At 34.7% G+C, this 13,731-nt stretch overlaps 1 protein-coding gene across 1 annotated transcript in view; it reads right to left on the minus strand.

The window, feature by feature from the left end:
* The window catches only part of LOC128240732 (low-density lipoprotein receptor-related protein 2-like), a 165,517-nt gene that overhangs the window by 44,091 nt on the left and 107,695 nt on the right, over nucleotides 1-13,731 (minus strand). Inside the window, exons 51-61 of the mRNA XM_052957533.1 lie at nucleotides 12,857-12,979; nucleotides 11,225-11,371; nucleotides 7,693-7,800; nucleotides 6,882-7,013; nucleotides 4,023-4,099; nucleotides 3,607-3,778; nucleotides 3,026-3,148; nucleotides 2,147-2,266; nucleotides 1,624-1,749; nucleotides 749-880; nucleotides 279-537 (exon numbers count right to left, since the gene is read on the minus strand). Coding sequence (XP_052813493.1) covers nucleotides 279-537; nucleotides 749-880; nucleotides 1,624-1,749; nucleotides 2,147-2,266; nucleotides 3,026-3,148; nucleotides 3,607-3,778; nucleotides 4,023-4,099; nucleotides 6,882-7,013; nucleotides 7,693-7,800; nucleotides 11,225-11,371; nucleotides 12,857-12,979 — 1,519 coding nt within the window. The remainder of the gene's footprint in view (nucleotides 1-278; nucleotides 538-748; nucleotides 881-1,623; nucleotides 1,750-2,146; nucleotides 2,267-3,025; nucleotides 3,149-3,606; nucleotides 3,779-4,022; nucleotides 4,100-6,881; nucleotides 7,014-7,692; nucleotides 7,801-11,224; nucleotides 11,372-12,856; nucleotides 12,980-13,731) is intronic.

A 13,731-nucleotide genomic window follows, 5' to 3' on the forward strand; every position in this document is an offset into this window, starting at 1 on the left:
AGAATGGGTTCTATTTTCTTAATGTTAATCACTGATTTAATCATGTTTTGAAATCTTCTCATTTAACCCCTGAATACAATATTTAATACAGACGAACAACACTGAAACAACTCATTGGTATTATTTTGATTTTTGTGTTTCAAGATAAAGTGTTTAGATGTACGATCCGTATTCGCTAGAAGTACATGAAGGGAGATAACAATTACCGAAGTTGGTAATGTATTTTGCGCACTTGTCCAGAACGTGTTCCGGTTAATATTTCCATGGAAACAACTCACCTAGTAATCCAGTCAACAGCGATGCCTTCGAATGACAAAGATCCACCTGAAATTACCGTCTTCGTGTTCGATCCATTTAAATGCATACTCTTAAGTTCTTTTGCAGAAACATCCGTAAAGAAAAGTAGCTCTTCTGCGTATAAAATGTCCATCGCAACAGCATTTCCAAAGTTTTCTGCGATTTTTTGGTAGTTGTTCCCATCCGTTGTAAGTTCTCGTATGTAGTAACGATTTGTAAATATGAGCCAAGGAGTAACCTCTAATCAACATATAATGAGATCATAGCATAGTAGTCTGACACTGATATTCTGAATTAATTATGATTAAATTCTATAAAGTATTGTGTTAAATGTAAATAAAAAGTATGTATCTAGAAGCAAACTTATTTTGAATACATATTACCTTACTATTTTACCGAACAGAAGAAAACAATGGCATTTGTAATATGATATACACGTAAGTTTACGTACTGTCGCGTTTCTTGCAGCTTCTCCCGTCTTCTCGCTTGGCATACTCGGGATTACATTTGCAGTGATAGCTGCCTATGGTATTGACACACCCTTGGCTACAAGTCCCCGCGACATCCACACACTCATTGATGTCTGAGAACAAATACAATATAGTTTAACAGATGTGATAAAAGTTAATAGTATTTATAAGTTTAATATTAACATTTATATAGTATGCACTTCAATGGGTTTAATCGAAGCTTGTGTGTTAAATGAACACGATTACGTTATCATTGGAAAAGCTCAAGAGTGTGTTCCATGAAGTCAAAACAGTTTGCTACACATCATTTGGACAACAACACTCATCGAAAAGAAAACCAAATATTATATTAATAGATGAGATTTAAATTAATAATATTGATTGTTTACTATTTAATTAAGTTAGCTACCTTTTAATTTTAATAACCTTAAAATAAGGTATATATTTGATATAATTTGCACTTTAGGATTTATTTATTGTATTAAATACATTCACATTTCCTCGGTCGTTCACTACTAAAACATCCTCGAATGTATATGGGCGGTTTTAATTATAAAACATCTTAACATTTAACTGCTAAACTACAAGTATAACGCGTAGTAATTTTAATTCATCAGTTATATGTCTTTACTCATTGGCATCATAATTATTTATGCATTAATATACAAAATGGCTATAACTTAGGTCTACGTAATAGTCAATACAAGTTAAAATACTACAAATTAATTAATTAATCATTAATTAGGTGTTTACGAACTACTTTTACTTATGTACCGGCATACATCCGAGGTTGTTTTGTATGGAAAATAGCCGAAAAGGTCCGAATGATGAAATCTTGATGAAACAAAATGTGTACCTATGCAAGTGTGATTGTCGTGTAGAAGTCTGAACCCCGGGCTACACCGGCACTCGTACCCGGATATTAGGTCAATACAGATGTCCGAACACTGGTTTGTTTCGTTCTTACCACACTCATTGATATCTGAAAGAGTTTGTTTGTATGTTCAATATAGATGTCCGAACAACGGCTTGTTTCTTAGTTTCTAATAACAATTATTGATATCTGGAAGAAGTTGATGGTATCTTCAAATTTATATTATGAAACATCAATAACACGTGTTTTTACTTAGAAATATTTAAACTCTGAGTAATGATAATTGTAAATCATGCTTTTAGAAAGCCATTTTTTATATCAAGTGTATTTCCCGTATCTCATTATCGTATTCTGCGAGGCCTAATATTCACGATGCCATGATTAATTGAAAGCAAGTATACAATTGAAAATTAGGCATGTTTTTAAAAACATCCCGAAATGTCCAAAAATGTTACCCTCGCGATCATTTTACAATGCAAAATTAGAAAATCTATATTATTTTTACCACAAAGTTTCTCATCCGACCAATCGGAACAGTCTCTGTTTCCATCGCACAGTTTTGATTGGTTAATACAATGTCCATTCTTGCACTGAAACTTCCCCTCCTCACAGGTCCTCGACTTAACTGGTGAAGGAAGGGTTAGATTTTAAAGGAGGGCGATTATTGTAAAGCTTATACTAGTGGCCAGTATCTCAGCTACTTCTTATCAAATCTATATGTATACTACAAAAGCTAACGGTACCAATGAAAAGGGTATACTCCCTTAACATCATACAAACTATATATAGGAAAGAGTTTAGGACCCGGCGATATGGGTTAAAAGGACAACAGTGAGGACGAACCCAGCAGGTCGGTTGCTCAATTTCTTTGACAAGGGTTCAAAAGGATTATACCCTTTGAACTCTTACTGTTAGCGATTGTAGTGTAAACGTAGATTGGTCAAAACAGTTGCGAAACAAGCCTTTAACTAGGATCTTACTTTCAGGTACTCGTTGACGTTTGCAATATTGTCGAGATTTGTTTCACATTTGTTGAATTTGATTAATTAAACTCACTTATATCAACAAACACCAATCCGCATCTGACATCATTTACTTTTGAATGACATTAAAAGCGCGTTGTAGCTAATTATATTATTTGATTTCGCATCTTCAATATCTGCCAACGAAAGAGTTTTTTTTTTTTGGAACTTGTGATGATGTTTTAATAACAAGTTTTCGTCAAATTGCACATGACAGTATTTTTGTTTATTGTCATACCTTTTCAAACGTCACTGAGTTCCATCTACGTCTTAAATACAAAGGCACAACAATTACTTATTTAGATGTACAGCATGTTACATGGCATGACGTTACGTTACATAGTTGACACATAATATAATACCGCAAAGTGAAGGGATCTCATCGGAAGAATCCGGACAATCGTCCTCCTTGTCACAGACCCAGTGTTTTGGGATACACTTCTTGTTTCCACATGTGAACTGGGCACCCGTGCAGTCCTTGTAATCTGTTTAAAGCAGCAAATAAGTCTAGTTAGATATTCATATAAAATATAAAATATTCATCTGACTAAAAACTATGTACATCGCTATCGGCAATACAACACGGGTTAAGCGCGTTCTAAGGACCTTAAGGCAACCATGGAAAACACGGCATTTACATTGAGCGCACATGACCAACATTATAAATTGACGTCCTCGTTAACTTACAACACTCTAATGTATATCTTATAAGACATCCTTCATTTCTTACAAATAAGATCGCCATTCGCCATTTACTAACTAGCTCGCGAACTTGTTAAGAATTGCGGTCCACAGAGTGTTATTTTGTGTCAAACCTATCGAAAGCATGCTAATTGTTTAGCTGTTTAAAGCGTATTCTAAAACATCATGATAACAAAGAATGGCTTGATCGCTACGCTAGCCCGATCCTTCTTATTCTTTCTTATTGTATTTGTCATCTTACTACACTCTGGGTTTTCATCCGAACCGTCCTCGCAGTCCAACACGTGGTCACACGTGACCTTATCTGGAACACATTCCCCACTGTGGCAGGTAAAGAAACCCTCGTCACAAGGAGCCACCGTGCAGTTGGATTCATCTTCTTCACCGAAGCAGTGGAAAAAGGTGATGCACTCCTGACAAAATGAAACAATTAAAACTTGATTAATATAATAGAAATTGATCACTTTCTCCATAATGATGACATTGAAATGAAGAGAAAAACTGCAAATGTTGTTGCTTTTTCTGCTGCCACTACCACTACTTCTGCTACTACTGCTACTGCAAATACCACTGCTACTGTTGCTGCTTTTACTACTACTACTGCTACTGCTACAGATGCTGCTGCTAATTTTACTGCTACTGCTACTGGATACTAACCTTGTCTGATGAAGTGCAAAGATTGAGACCCTTGTTCCTCTTACAGGTAATGCTGTCTGGTGGACATGGTCTTGAACCTTTAAAAGAAATTTAAACTTCTAGTATGCCATATATGTATCAAGATACAATCACATGTGCGAGCTCATACACCGGTTTTAACTCCAAAGAGTGTTAACTTGTTAACTTGTTTTAGGTAACCATCCTAATATACATTCACATGATTGAGGTTAGGTGTTAAAAACATATTTCATTGAGTGGTGAGCCGCTCCAAAAATTAAGCACAAGGAGCGGTTACCATAACATCTATTTATATCGATAGTGTGTTATTTGTGGATTTGCTTCTTGTCTTGTTGGATGGGTCACTCGTTTTGTTTTTGTTTGGTATTGAACCGTGTTCCATTAAACATGGTCATCTGATCATTAATGTGCTTTAAACTCCCCCCAGTAGCTTTACATATACTTAGAAATTATGACCAAATCACATTATATTTTTGGAAGCCAATTAGTGAATCTTCGATAGATTTAACGACTTCATTGATCGCCCCGATTCCTGGAGCCCTCATTATAGTGTTACAATGAGAATATACCTACAATTCTTTAATGCAAAGGGGCATTTCTCTGATGTTTCTAGTATTAGTTCAAAATCAAAATTTACCCGAAAGTGTATGCACAAAAACAATGTCCAAACGGTTGACCATTACTACTAATAATAAAGAATGGGTTTAGCACATCTTAGTTCAATTCAGCGATCATTTTTCGTCATTGGTATAGTATATCTTACTACAATTCTGTGAATGTTTTTCGTCACTGTTATAGTATATCTTACTACAGTTCAGCGAGTGTTTTTCTTCACTGTTATAGTATATCTTACTACAGTTCAGCGAGTATTTTTCGTCATTGGTATAGTATATCTTACTTAAGTTCAGCGAGTGTTTTTCGTCATTGGTATAGTACATATCTTACTACAATTCAGCGAGTGTTTTTCGTCATTGTTTTACCATATCTTAATACCATTCAGCGAGTGTTATTCGTTATTGTTATAGTACATATCTTACTACAATTCAGCGAGTGTTATTCGTCATTGTTATAGTACATATCTTACTATAATTCAGCGAGTGTTTTTCGTCATTGTTATAATATATCTTACTACAGTTCAGCGAGTGTTTTTGTCATTGTTATAGCATATCTTACTACCATTCAGCAAGTGTTATTGGTCATTGTTTTAGTATATCTTACTACAATTCAGCGACTGTTATTCGTCATTGTTATAGTATATCTTACTACAATTCAGCGAGTGTATTTCGTCATTGTTATAGTACATATCTTACTACAATTCAGCGAGTGTATTTCGTCATTGTTATAGCATATCTTACTAAAATTCAGCGAGTGTCTTTGTCATTGTTTTACCATATCTTACTACCATTCAGCGAGTGTTATTCGTTATTGTTATAGTACATATCTTACTACAATTCAGCGAGTGTTATTCGTCATTGTTATAGTACATATCTTACTACAATTCAGCGAGTGTATTTCGTCATTGTTTTACCATATCTTACTACCATTCAGCGAGTGTTATTCGTTATTGTTGTAGTACATATCTTACTACAATTCAGCGAGTGTTATTCGTCATTGTTATAGTACATATCTTACTACAATTCAGCGAGTGTTATTCGTCGTTGTTTTACCATATCTTACTACCATTCAGTGAGTGTTATTCGTCATTGTTATAGTACATATCTTACTACAATTCAGCGAGTGTTATTCGTCATTGTTATAGTACATATCTTACTACCATTCAGCGAGTGTTTTTCGTCATTGTTTTACCATATCTTACTACCATTCAGCGAGTGTTATTCGTCATTGTTATAGTACATATCTTACTACAATTCAGCGAGTGTTTTTCGTCATTGTTATAGTACATATCTTACTACAATTCAGCGAGTGTTTTTCGTCATTGTTTTACCATATCTTACTACCATTCAGCGAGTGTTATTCGTTATTGTTATAGTACATATCTTACTACAATTCAGCGACTGTTATTCGTCATTGTTTTACCATATCTTACTACCATTCAGCGAGTGTCATTCGTTATTGTTATAGTACATATCTTACTACAATTTAGCGAGTGTTTTTCGTCATTGTTATAGTACATATCTTACTACAATTCAGCGAGTGTTATTCGTCATTGTTATAGTACATATCTTACTACAATTCAGCGAGTGTTATTCGTCATTGTTATAGTACATATCTTACTACAATTCAGCGAGTGTATTTCGTCATTGTTATTGCATATCTTACTAAAATTCAGCGAGTGGTTTTGTCATTGTTTTACCATATCTCACTACCATTCAGCGAGTGTTATTCGTCATTGTTATAGTACATATCTTACTACCATTCAGCGAGTGTTATTCGTCATTGTTATAGTATATATCTTACTACCATTCAGCGAGTGTTATTCGTCATTGTTATAGTATATATCTTACTACCATTCAGCGAGTGTTATTCGTCATTGTTATAGTACATATCTTACTACCATTCAGCGAGTGTTATTCGTCATTGTTATAGTATATATCTTACTACCATTCAGCGAGTGTTATTCGTCATTGTTATAGTATATATCTTACTACCATTCAGCGAGTGTTATTCGTCATTGTTATAGTACATATCTTACTACCATTCAGCGAGTGTTATTCGTCATTGTTATAGTATATATCTTACTACCATTCAGCGAGTGTTTTTCGTCATTGTTATAGTACATATCTTACTACCATTCAGCGAGTGTTATTCGTCATTGTTATAGTATATATCTTACTACAGTTCAGCGAGTGTTATTCGTCATTGTTATAGTACATATCTTACTACAATTCAGCTTGTGTTTTTCGTCAGTGTTGTCCCCGCAGTCGTCGATACCATCGCACACAAACAGGGTCGATATACACTTGCCATTAGCGCATCTGAAGTCATTGTCGCTACATGATGATGTTATGTTCTCTGTAATAAAACATACATTAGGAACAGTTTATTACGAAAACAGTTATTAATTTCTTGCATCATTTGTTGTATTATTTACAAGAACATATGATCATTTCCAGTTCAATTTCGCCTTTTTTGATTTTTGATATGGTAAATTCTCCCAAAATTCCGAATTTATTACAGGCTGTCAATTACATATTTCATTGAGTGGCAAGTTGCTAAAAAAATGAAGTTGAGCATTATTTCACACTGCAACACAAATGGTTAAGCTCTTGGTTGATTCGTTTTTGACTATAATATTTTGAAGTTTTAATAAATAAGTCAATAACATAAAAAGAATCACGCAACCTCTCCCCCTTGGAAAAATATTGTTGCACGTATTAACTAATTTCAGCAATGTTGTGATCTTGTCCTTGTTAAATGTTTTATTTCGGTTGTCATAGGAACAACTGTTCTCCTTTAGTTAGAATTATTTAACATATCTTTGTGGAGAACTATACCAAGAACATTAATGCGAGGTAGGATAAAAAAATGCCATTTGAACTAGGAGGAGACGCCGTTCGGGAAAGGAAATTGTTAACGCTGATGGACGACGGACGAATGATGGCGGAAGACGGATGACTAACAATCAATATATCCATCCATATAGCGACACAGTAAATACGTAATGATAGGTATGCTGAACTTCCAAACTCACCACAGATCCTTTTGGGTGGCTCGTCTAGGCCTTGATCGCAGTCCGTAGCTCCATCACATACCCAGGAGTTCGGTATACATCTGCCGCTTCCTTCACACTTGAACTCGTCTGGATATATCAGAAAAAAAGTTTTTATAGAAATGAACCATCACAAACCTAATTCCAAATATTAAAGACTTTAACTTCATTGTTGCCAATGGCAATCTACAAAAGAAACAACCGGAATTTTTCTCTAAACTCTCTCATTATTGCTTGTTATTATTATCCCTCTACATACTTAAATCATGAACAAAATTGTTAATGAATATAAAAGTGAGTGTTTGCGTAGCCATAGCAAAATAATGTTGTTGTCAAAATATAATTATTTCATTTCGTCCTACAAGATATGATGACATATTAACCGTTTTTCAATATTCAATCAACATTCAAAATATATACATGCAACATTAATTTGTGTAAGATATATACATGGAATATGTATAAACACACAGGCATATCGTATAATAATGCAATACAAATTAAGATAATACATGTATATACTAGATATAGACAAATATACATTCAAAGAATGTTAAAAATGTACGCAACCCATAGCCAGATTAATTCAAAATTGGAAACTAAAATACGTATAATATTATGGGATTAATACTAACAATAAATATTAAAAATAAATTACACCGTGACATTCTCTTATGTCAAAATAAAAGCTTTGTATGAAGACTCTCTTAAGCAAACAAAACTATGGCCATCCTCAATATTTGACAAGATGGCTCTCAAACAGCAACAAAACATTATCTCCTTGATTCGTGGTAAAGTGGACAAATTAACAACAAGTAAAATTCGACTTCTACAGTATAAACATAACGACTTAAGCGGTATTGACAAAATCTGTATTCTCACTCTATATTTATAAGGCGACTATTTTCTATCATCAGCTATTTCCTAAACATAGAAAGCTTAAAAACGTTTTATGTAAATATTGCCACTCATGGAATTTTTTTTAAACAACGACATAAATTCATGCTGATAAAATGTTTTGGAGGCTGAATTTATATCATCTCAATAAGTTTTGCCCCTTATTTCACATATCTTGTCATATAAGTGACAGATAGTGGCATTCGTCCGCATTCGCTGACAGCAAAATAATTAGGGTGTGGGTGTGTAAGCTTATTCATACTCGCACTCGGGCCTTGCCCATTCGGCGAGTGCTCCATTAAGATTGTCATTCATTTTAGTTTTTTGGAGCATAGTGCACAGACAGAATGTTACCCTAGTTAGAGCTATCCTCGTTCTTTAACGTGCAACAGTGTATAGCACTGTCACCTGCGACCCCTGGATTGATAGTCAAGTGTGTTACCTTAAGACCACGGATCCGCCGCAAAATAATTAGCAACATTTACTGTGTTTTATGACAGTTAATAGCGCCACATTTCAGACGCATAACACCGTTTAGGTACCACCATATGTGTTTGCACGTTTGGTATGGTTTAAAGTAGCCTAAATATTTTCCACATTAATATTACAAGTGTTTTTGAAGCTTGTTCACAAACCATATTATTTGTCATCGATCAGCTCAGATTGGGAGTAATTTACGCTCTTACGTTCATGTCAAATAAACACGACTTCAAGTTGTCGTCCTTTTTAATACTCTGCTAACGGACCGCCGTTTCTAAATATCAATATTTCCGAGTTCTTGTTTCAAAAAACAGGCATATACGTCGTCAGCATGCAGTTGTCAAGAATCGTTTGTAAAAAGTACATTGTCAATGTTTAAATCTTATGTAGCTAATCAAATTGTTCATAAATAGTTGAAAAATATTGAGTAACTCAAACATCCCTGCTTGGTTCACAAAAAGTATATAACATTAATAATGTTATAATGATCCTGTATGTCTTGTTACCCAGGTGATGAGAAACCATGTGGGGATGCCAACTGCGCGGAAACAGTGGATGGAGCACTTTGTTACTGTGACAGTGGATTGGCATGGAAACAATACAAGTAAAACATGTGAAGGTAGGGCAATGAGTTTTTTTGTATTATGTGTGATATTGGTTGAAGAAATAATTGTGATAAATATCTGTGAGCCCATTCTTAAATTTGACACTTGCTGCCAGATAACTGTACATTGAGCGAAATATTTACAAGTTTTTTTTCCTCGTATATTGTTCCTTGTAAGGCATTCATTGATTTTCAGCTGGTTGCAACTATAAAGGGCCTTTCAAAAATCCATTTAAAACACATGGAACTGTCCGCGTTGTCGAGAAGTATATTTCTGAATGAAAGATTGTACTTTGAAAACATTATCAGTGGTTGAGTAGCCCTTTCTAAATCCTGCTTGCGATATTCGTCTATACTATTGTTTTTGTCAGATCAGTTCATGAGTTTTTAGCGAAAGTCTGCAGAAATATTTTACTTACCCTGCTCGATAAAGTAATTGCCTTATAATTATTTAGCTTTGACATTTTCTGGAAATTAGGCAAATCATATACTCAACACATGCGTCCGGATAAAATGCGCTTCCAAAAAATAAATTAAACAGTTTTGTAAAAAGGAACTTCTTTATCCACCGATACTTTAAACAATTCCACACGAAGTCCATCTGCAAATGATGCACAGTTTCTGATTGAATTTCTGCAGCAGACAGTTACATTTTTTTCAGCACATCATGTGATAAGGGAACCCCTTTTTGATTGCAGGTTTGACAGCAGGGGAATTGTATGTCTCTTTAAAGTGGTGAAGTACGACAGTACCAATATAAGTGGCACTCTTACTCAAAATCAATACATACACATGATTTACAAACATACAATTTGAGCGATAAACCTTTACCTTCTTACTAAATAATGCATTAATGTAAAATGTTATTTACTGGTAACGATATTGTAACCGTGCATTTAGTAGCTGGAAACGCAAAAATATTAATGATTGGTGAGTGCATAAAGATTTACCGTGATCAACGATCGTCTCATTAGGTATAAAAACCGTGTTTTCTGCAACTTTCTTTCAAATTAAACTCTGTATCCTCCTTAAGAACCATTGTTTTCGACATATATTCATCCTTTTTTGTGTATTTAAACAATTATTTTTATCATGCTGTTTGGGAGTAATAATGCACCTTTAAATAAGGACATTAAAATAATAAATGCCTTCCGCAATGGTCAGAGACCCCCCCCCCCCCCTCCTGCGTACCAGCCACAGTGATGTATTATTTATTTTATTAATTTATTCCAAAGTTTTTTAAGTTAAGATGAACTATAATTATATTCGCTGAATTTAAACAAGGATACAAGGACAATATTTCATAACAGTTATGTAGCGTTGACTTGAAAGAGTATTTGTTGATTTAATTAAATGTATGTTGTTGTTTTTTAAATTCATATCAGGAATGGTTCTTTATCTATTCGAAAAACAACAACAACAACAACAAATGGTGACGAACAGACAGACGGATGGATGGACAGGGCGATTACTATAAGTCACAAGTTACTATGGAAATATTTTGCGGGACCCTAAACAAAACATTTAACACACCTTCAGCACATAAAGTGTTTCTACAGAACACTCCACTCTCGTCTGCATTGTTCCCACAGTCGTCATCTCCATCACATAGGTGTCGCCTCGATATGCACAGATTAGCTCCGGGGCACTTAACAAGATCGTTTCCGCATTCGACCTCAGCTGAAATGTTATAGGTAAGATTTGATATTACTTTAGAAATATTCCAACTAAGGGACTAGTTCATAAATTGCAGAACAATGATTTCAATGGTTTCCACTTTGCATGATAAAATATAAAGTTTAGTATGTTTTATAAAACGGTACACTTTAATTGATAATGAAACCTTAAATTATAAAAGCCCTGCTTATCATTTTGAAAATTTTCATTTTAATAACCAACTCAATCATAACAACTTGACCATCTCCGAGATAGATACAGGTCGAGGTGTTCCGATTGATACCAACTTCCGCCTAAATAGATGATGGTACTATTACAATATCCTTTCTGTTTATAAACCTCCTACGCAGTAATCTCCCTTGGCGACAGCAAAAATGCCGAGTTTTGAAAAAATAACATTGAGGTTAATTGTTTGTTTTGAAAATGTCATTCGAAGGAATGAACTCCAGATAATTCCCTCTTGATGTATTGTATTTTTATCCCCGTTCTATATACTCATATGAGTCAAAAACTTTTACAATATATAAAGCAAGGAATTCACATAACATGTACAAATAAAATGTGAATTTCATGCTATTGAAATCTATGTATTAGACCATTGACTCTACTTCTTCCAAAGAAACGTATGTATATTTTTGTATAATTTAGTTTTAACAGGAGGAATAACCCCAGATTATCTATAATTCCGAGCTGAAACTAGTGTAACAATATTATTAACCATAATGTCCTTCGAGCATATGTACACCCAACATAAAAAATAATATTATCATTGAAATAATAACTATTTTTTGGTATCTGCATGCAGGTTTTTCTTTTAATTCCATTGCGCCGGCATCAACTTTTTTTGTTATTATTGTGGTATGCGATGAAAAGCGCGACTGAGCAAACTCGGACGCTCGTTTGTCGTCGGTCCGAGAATATTGTTTCATTCAGAGTTATGGCCCTTGCTGTTTGTAGAAACTTCTAGCTCCCAACAAGAGACAAGGCGGAGCGATGCTTCCATACAGATATAGATAATTCTGTTCAAATACATATATCGCTTTATATCACGTCTCCAACACTAATGACGCAACGCCATTGGTCCAGGAATGGCGTCTTTTTTCTGATTCCGATGAATATTCCGATGAATCAGTAAAAAATGTTAACAGGTTTTCCATGTGATATATACGTTACGGGGCTAGTTTGTGATCCGATATAGTTTATACGGGACAAAGGAAACCGTATTCGGGTTCCAGCTACATATGGTTTCCTTTGCCCCGTATATCACATATCGGGTCACCTACTAACCGCGTAACTTATAATATCCACATATTGCTAAAAAGAAGACATCCAACATTAACATGAATTTAAATTAACAATATTTAATTGGATAACATCGATTCAGCAATCCATCTTGGCTCTTATCGCGCTTAAGAAAAGGACGTCATTTAAAACGTCATACAACACATTGGAAATCACAATTCAAACAATCAAACGTGCTTTACTTACGACAATCTGTTTCGTCCGTAGCGTTACCATCGAAACAGTTATCTATGCCGTTACACACCAATCCCTCATCAATACAACGCTTGTTTTTACACATAAACGTCCCGTTGAGACAGGGAGGATAATCTAGAATACAAAAGGTTGTTGTTATACATACATGTATACTGACTGTTAATGAAAATGCATCACAGATACAGTCGAACCCCGTTGACTCGAACTCGCTTGGCTCGAATTACTGGTTGGCTCGAACTGAATGTAAAGGACCGATATCTTTAATTGAAAGTTATCATTCCCGTTTGGCTCGAATTTTCCGAGGCTCGATGTATTTACACCGGTCCCTCGAAGTTCGAACCATCGGGGTTCGACTGCACTTATATTAGTTTTTGATTAACATGTGGGATTTCGGAAATCATTTTGACCACAGTATACTTAACAATTCATGAAGATGAAATGAAAAACACGGTCAAAAAGTTATGTCTGTGATAGTTGCGAGTCCATTAACTGTCAGTTTACCATACACAACATATAAAACATGTTTCGCAAACTCACTGATAAGCACGGTGAAACATATCCCTTGACGGCTGATTTGGTAAAACCATTCAACGTGACAAACCGCCCAACGATTTAAAAATCATTATTACGTTTGAGTTTGCTACAATATTAATCCTTTTCGTACAATCAAGGCCAAACATTATCAGTAAAACAACGTCCTTTGTTTCTGAACACATCTCCTTACATCCTATGTAATACGGACAGGCCAAAATGGCTAGAAACAAGTCTCTTTTTGAATTAAGGAGGTTTTGTGGGTCGGACAAAAATAATCTAGTGAAGCCTTGCTTGTGTTGAAAGCTCTACCGCTCTGAGACAAATTCATATGA

The sequence above is a fragment of the Mya arenaria genome, chromosome 7 (genome assembly GCF_026914265.1).
Source record: "Mya arenaria isolate MELC-2E11 chromosome 7, ASM2691426v1".
Taxonomy (NCBI): domain Eukaryota; kingdom Metazoa; phylum Mollusca; class Bivalvia; order Myida; family Myidae; genus Mya; species Mya arenaria.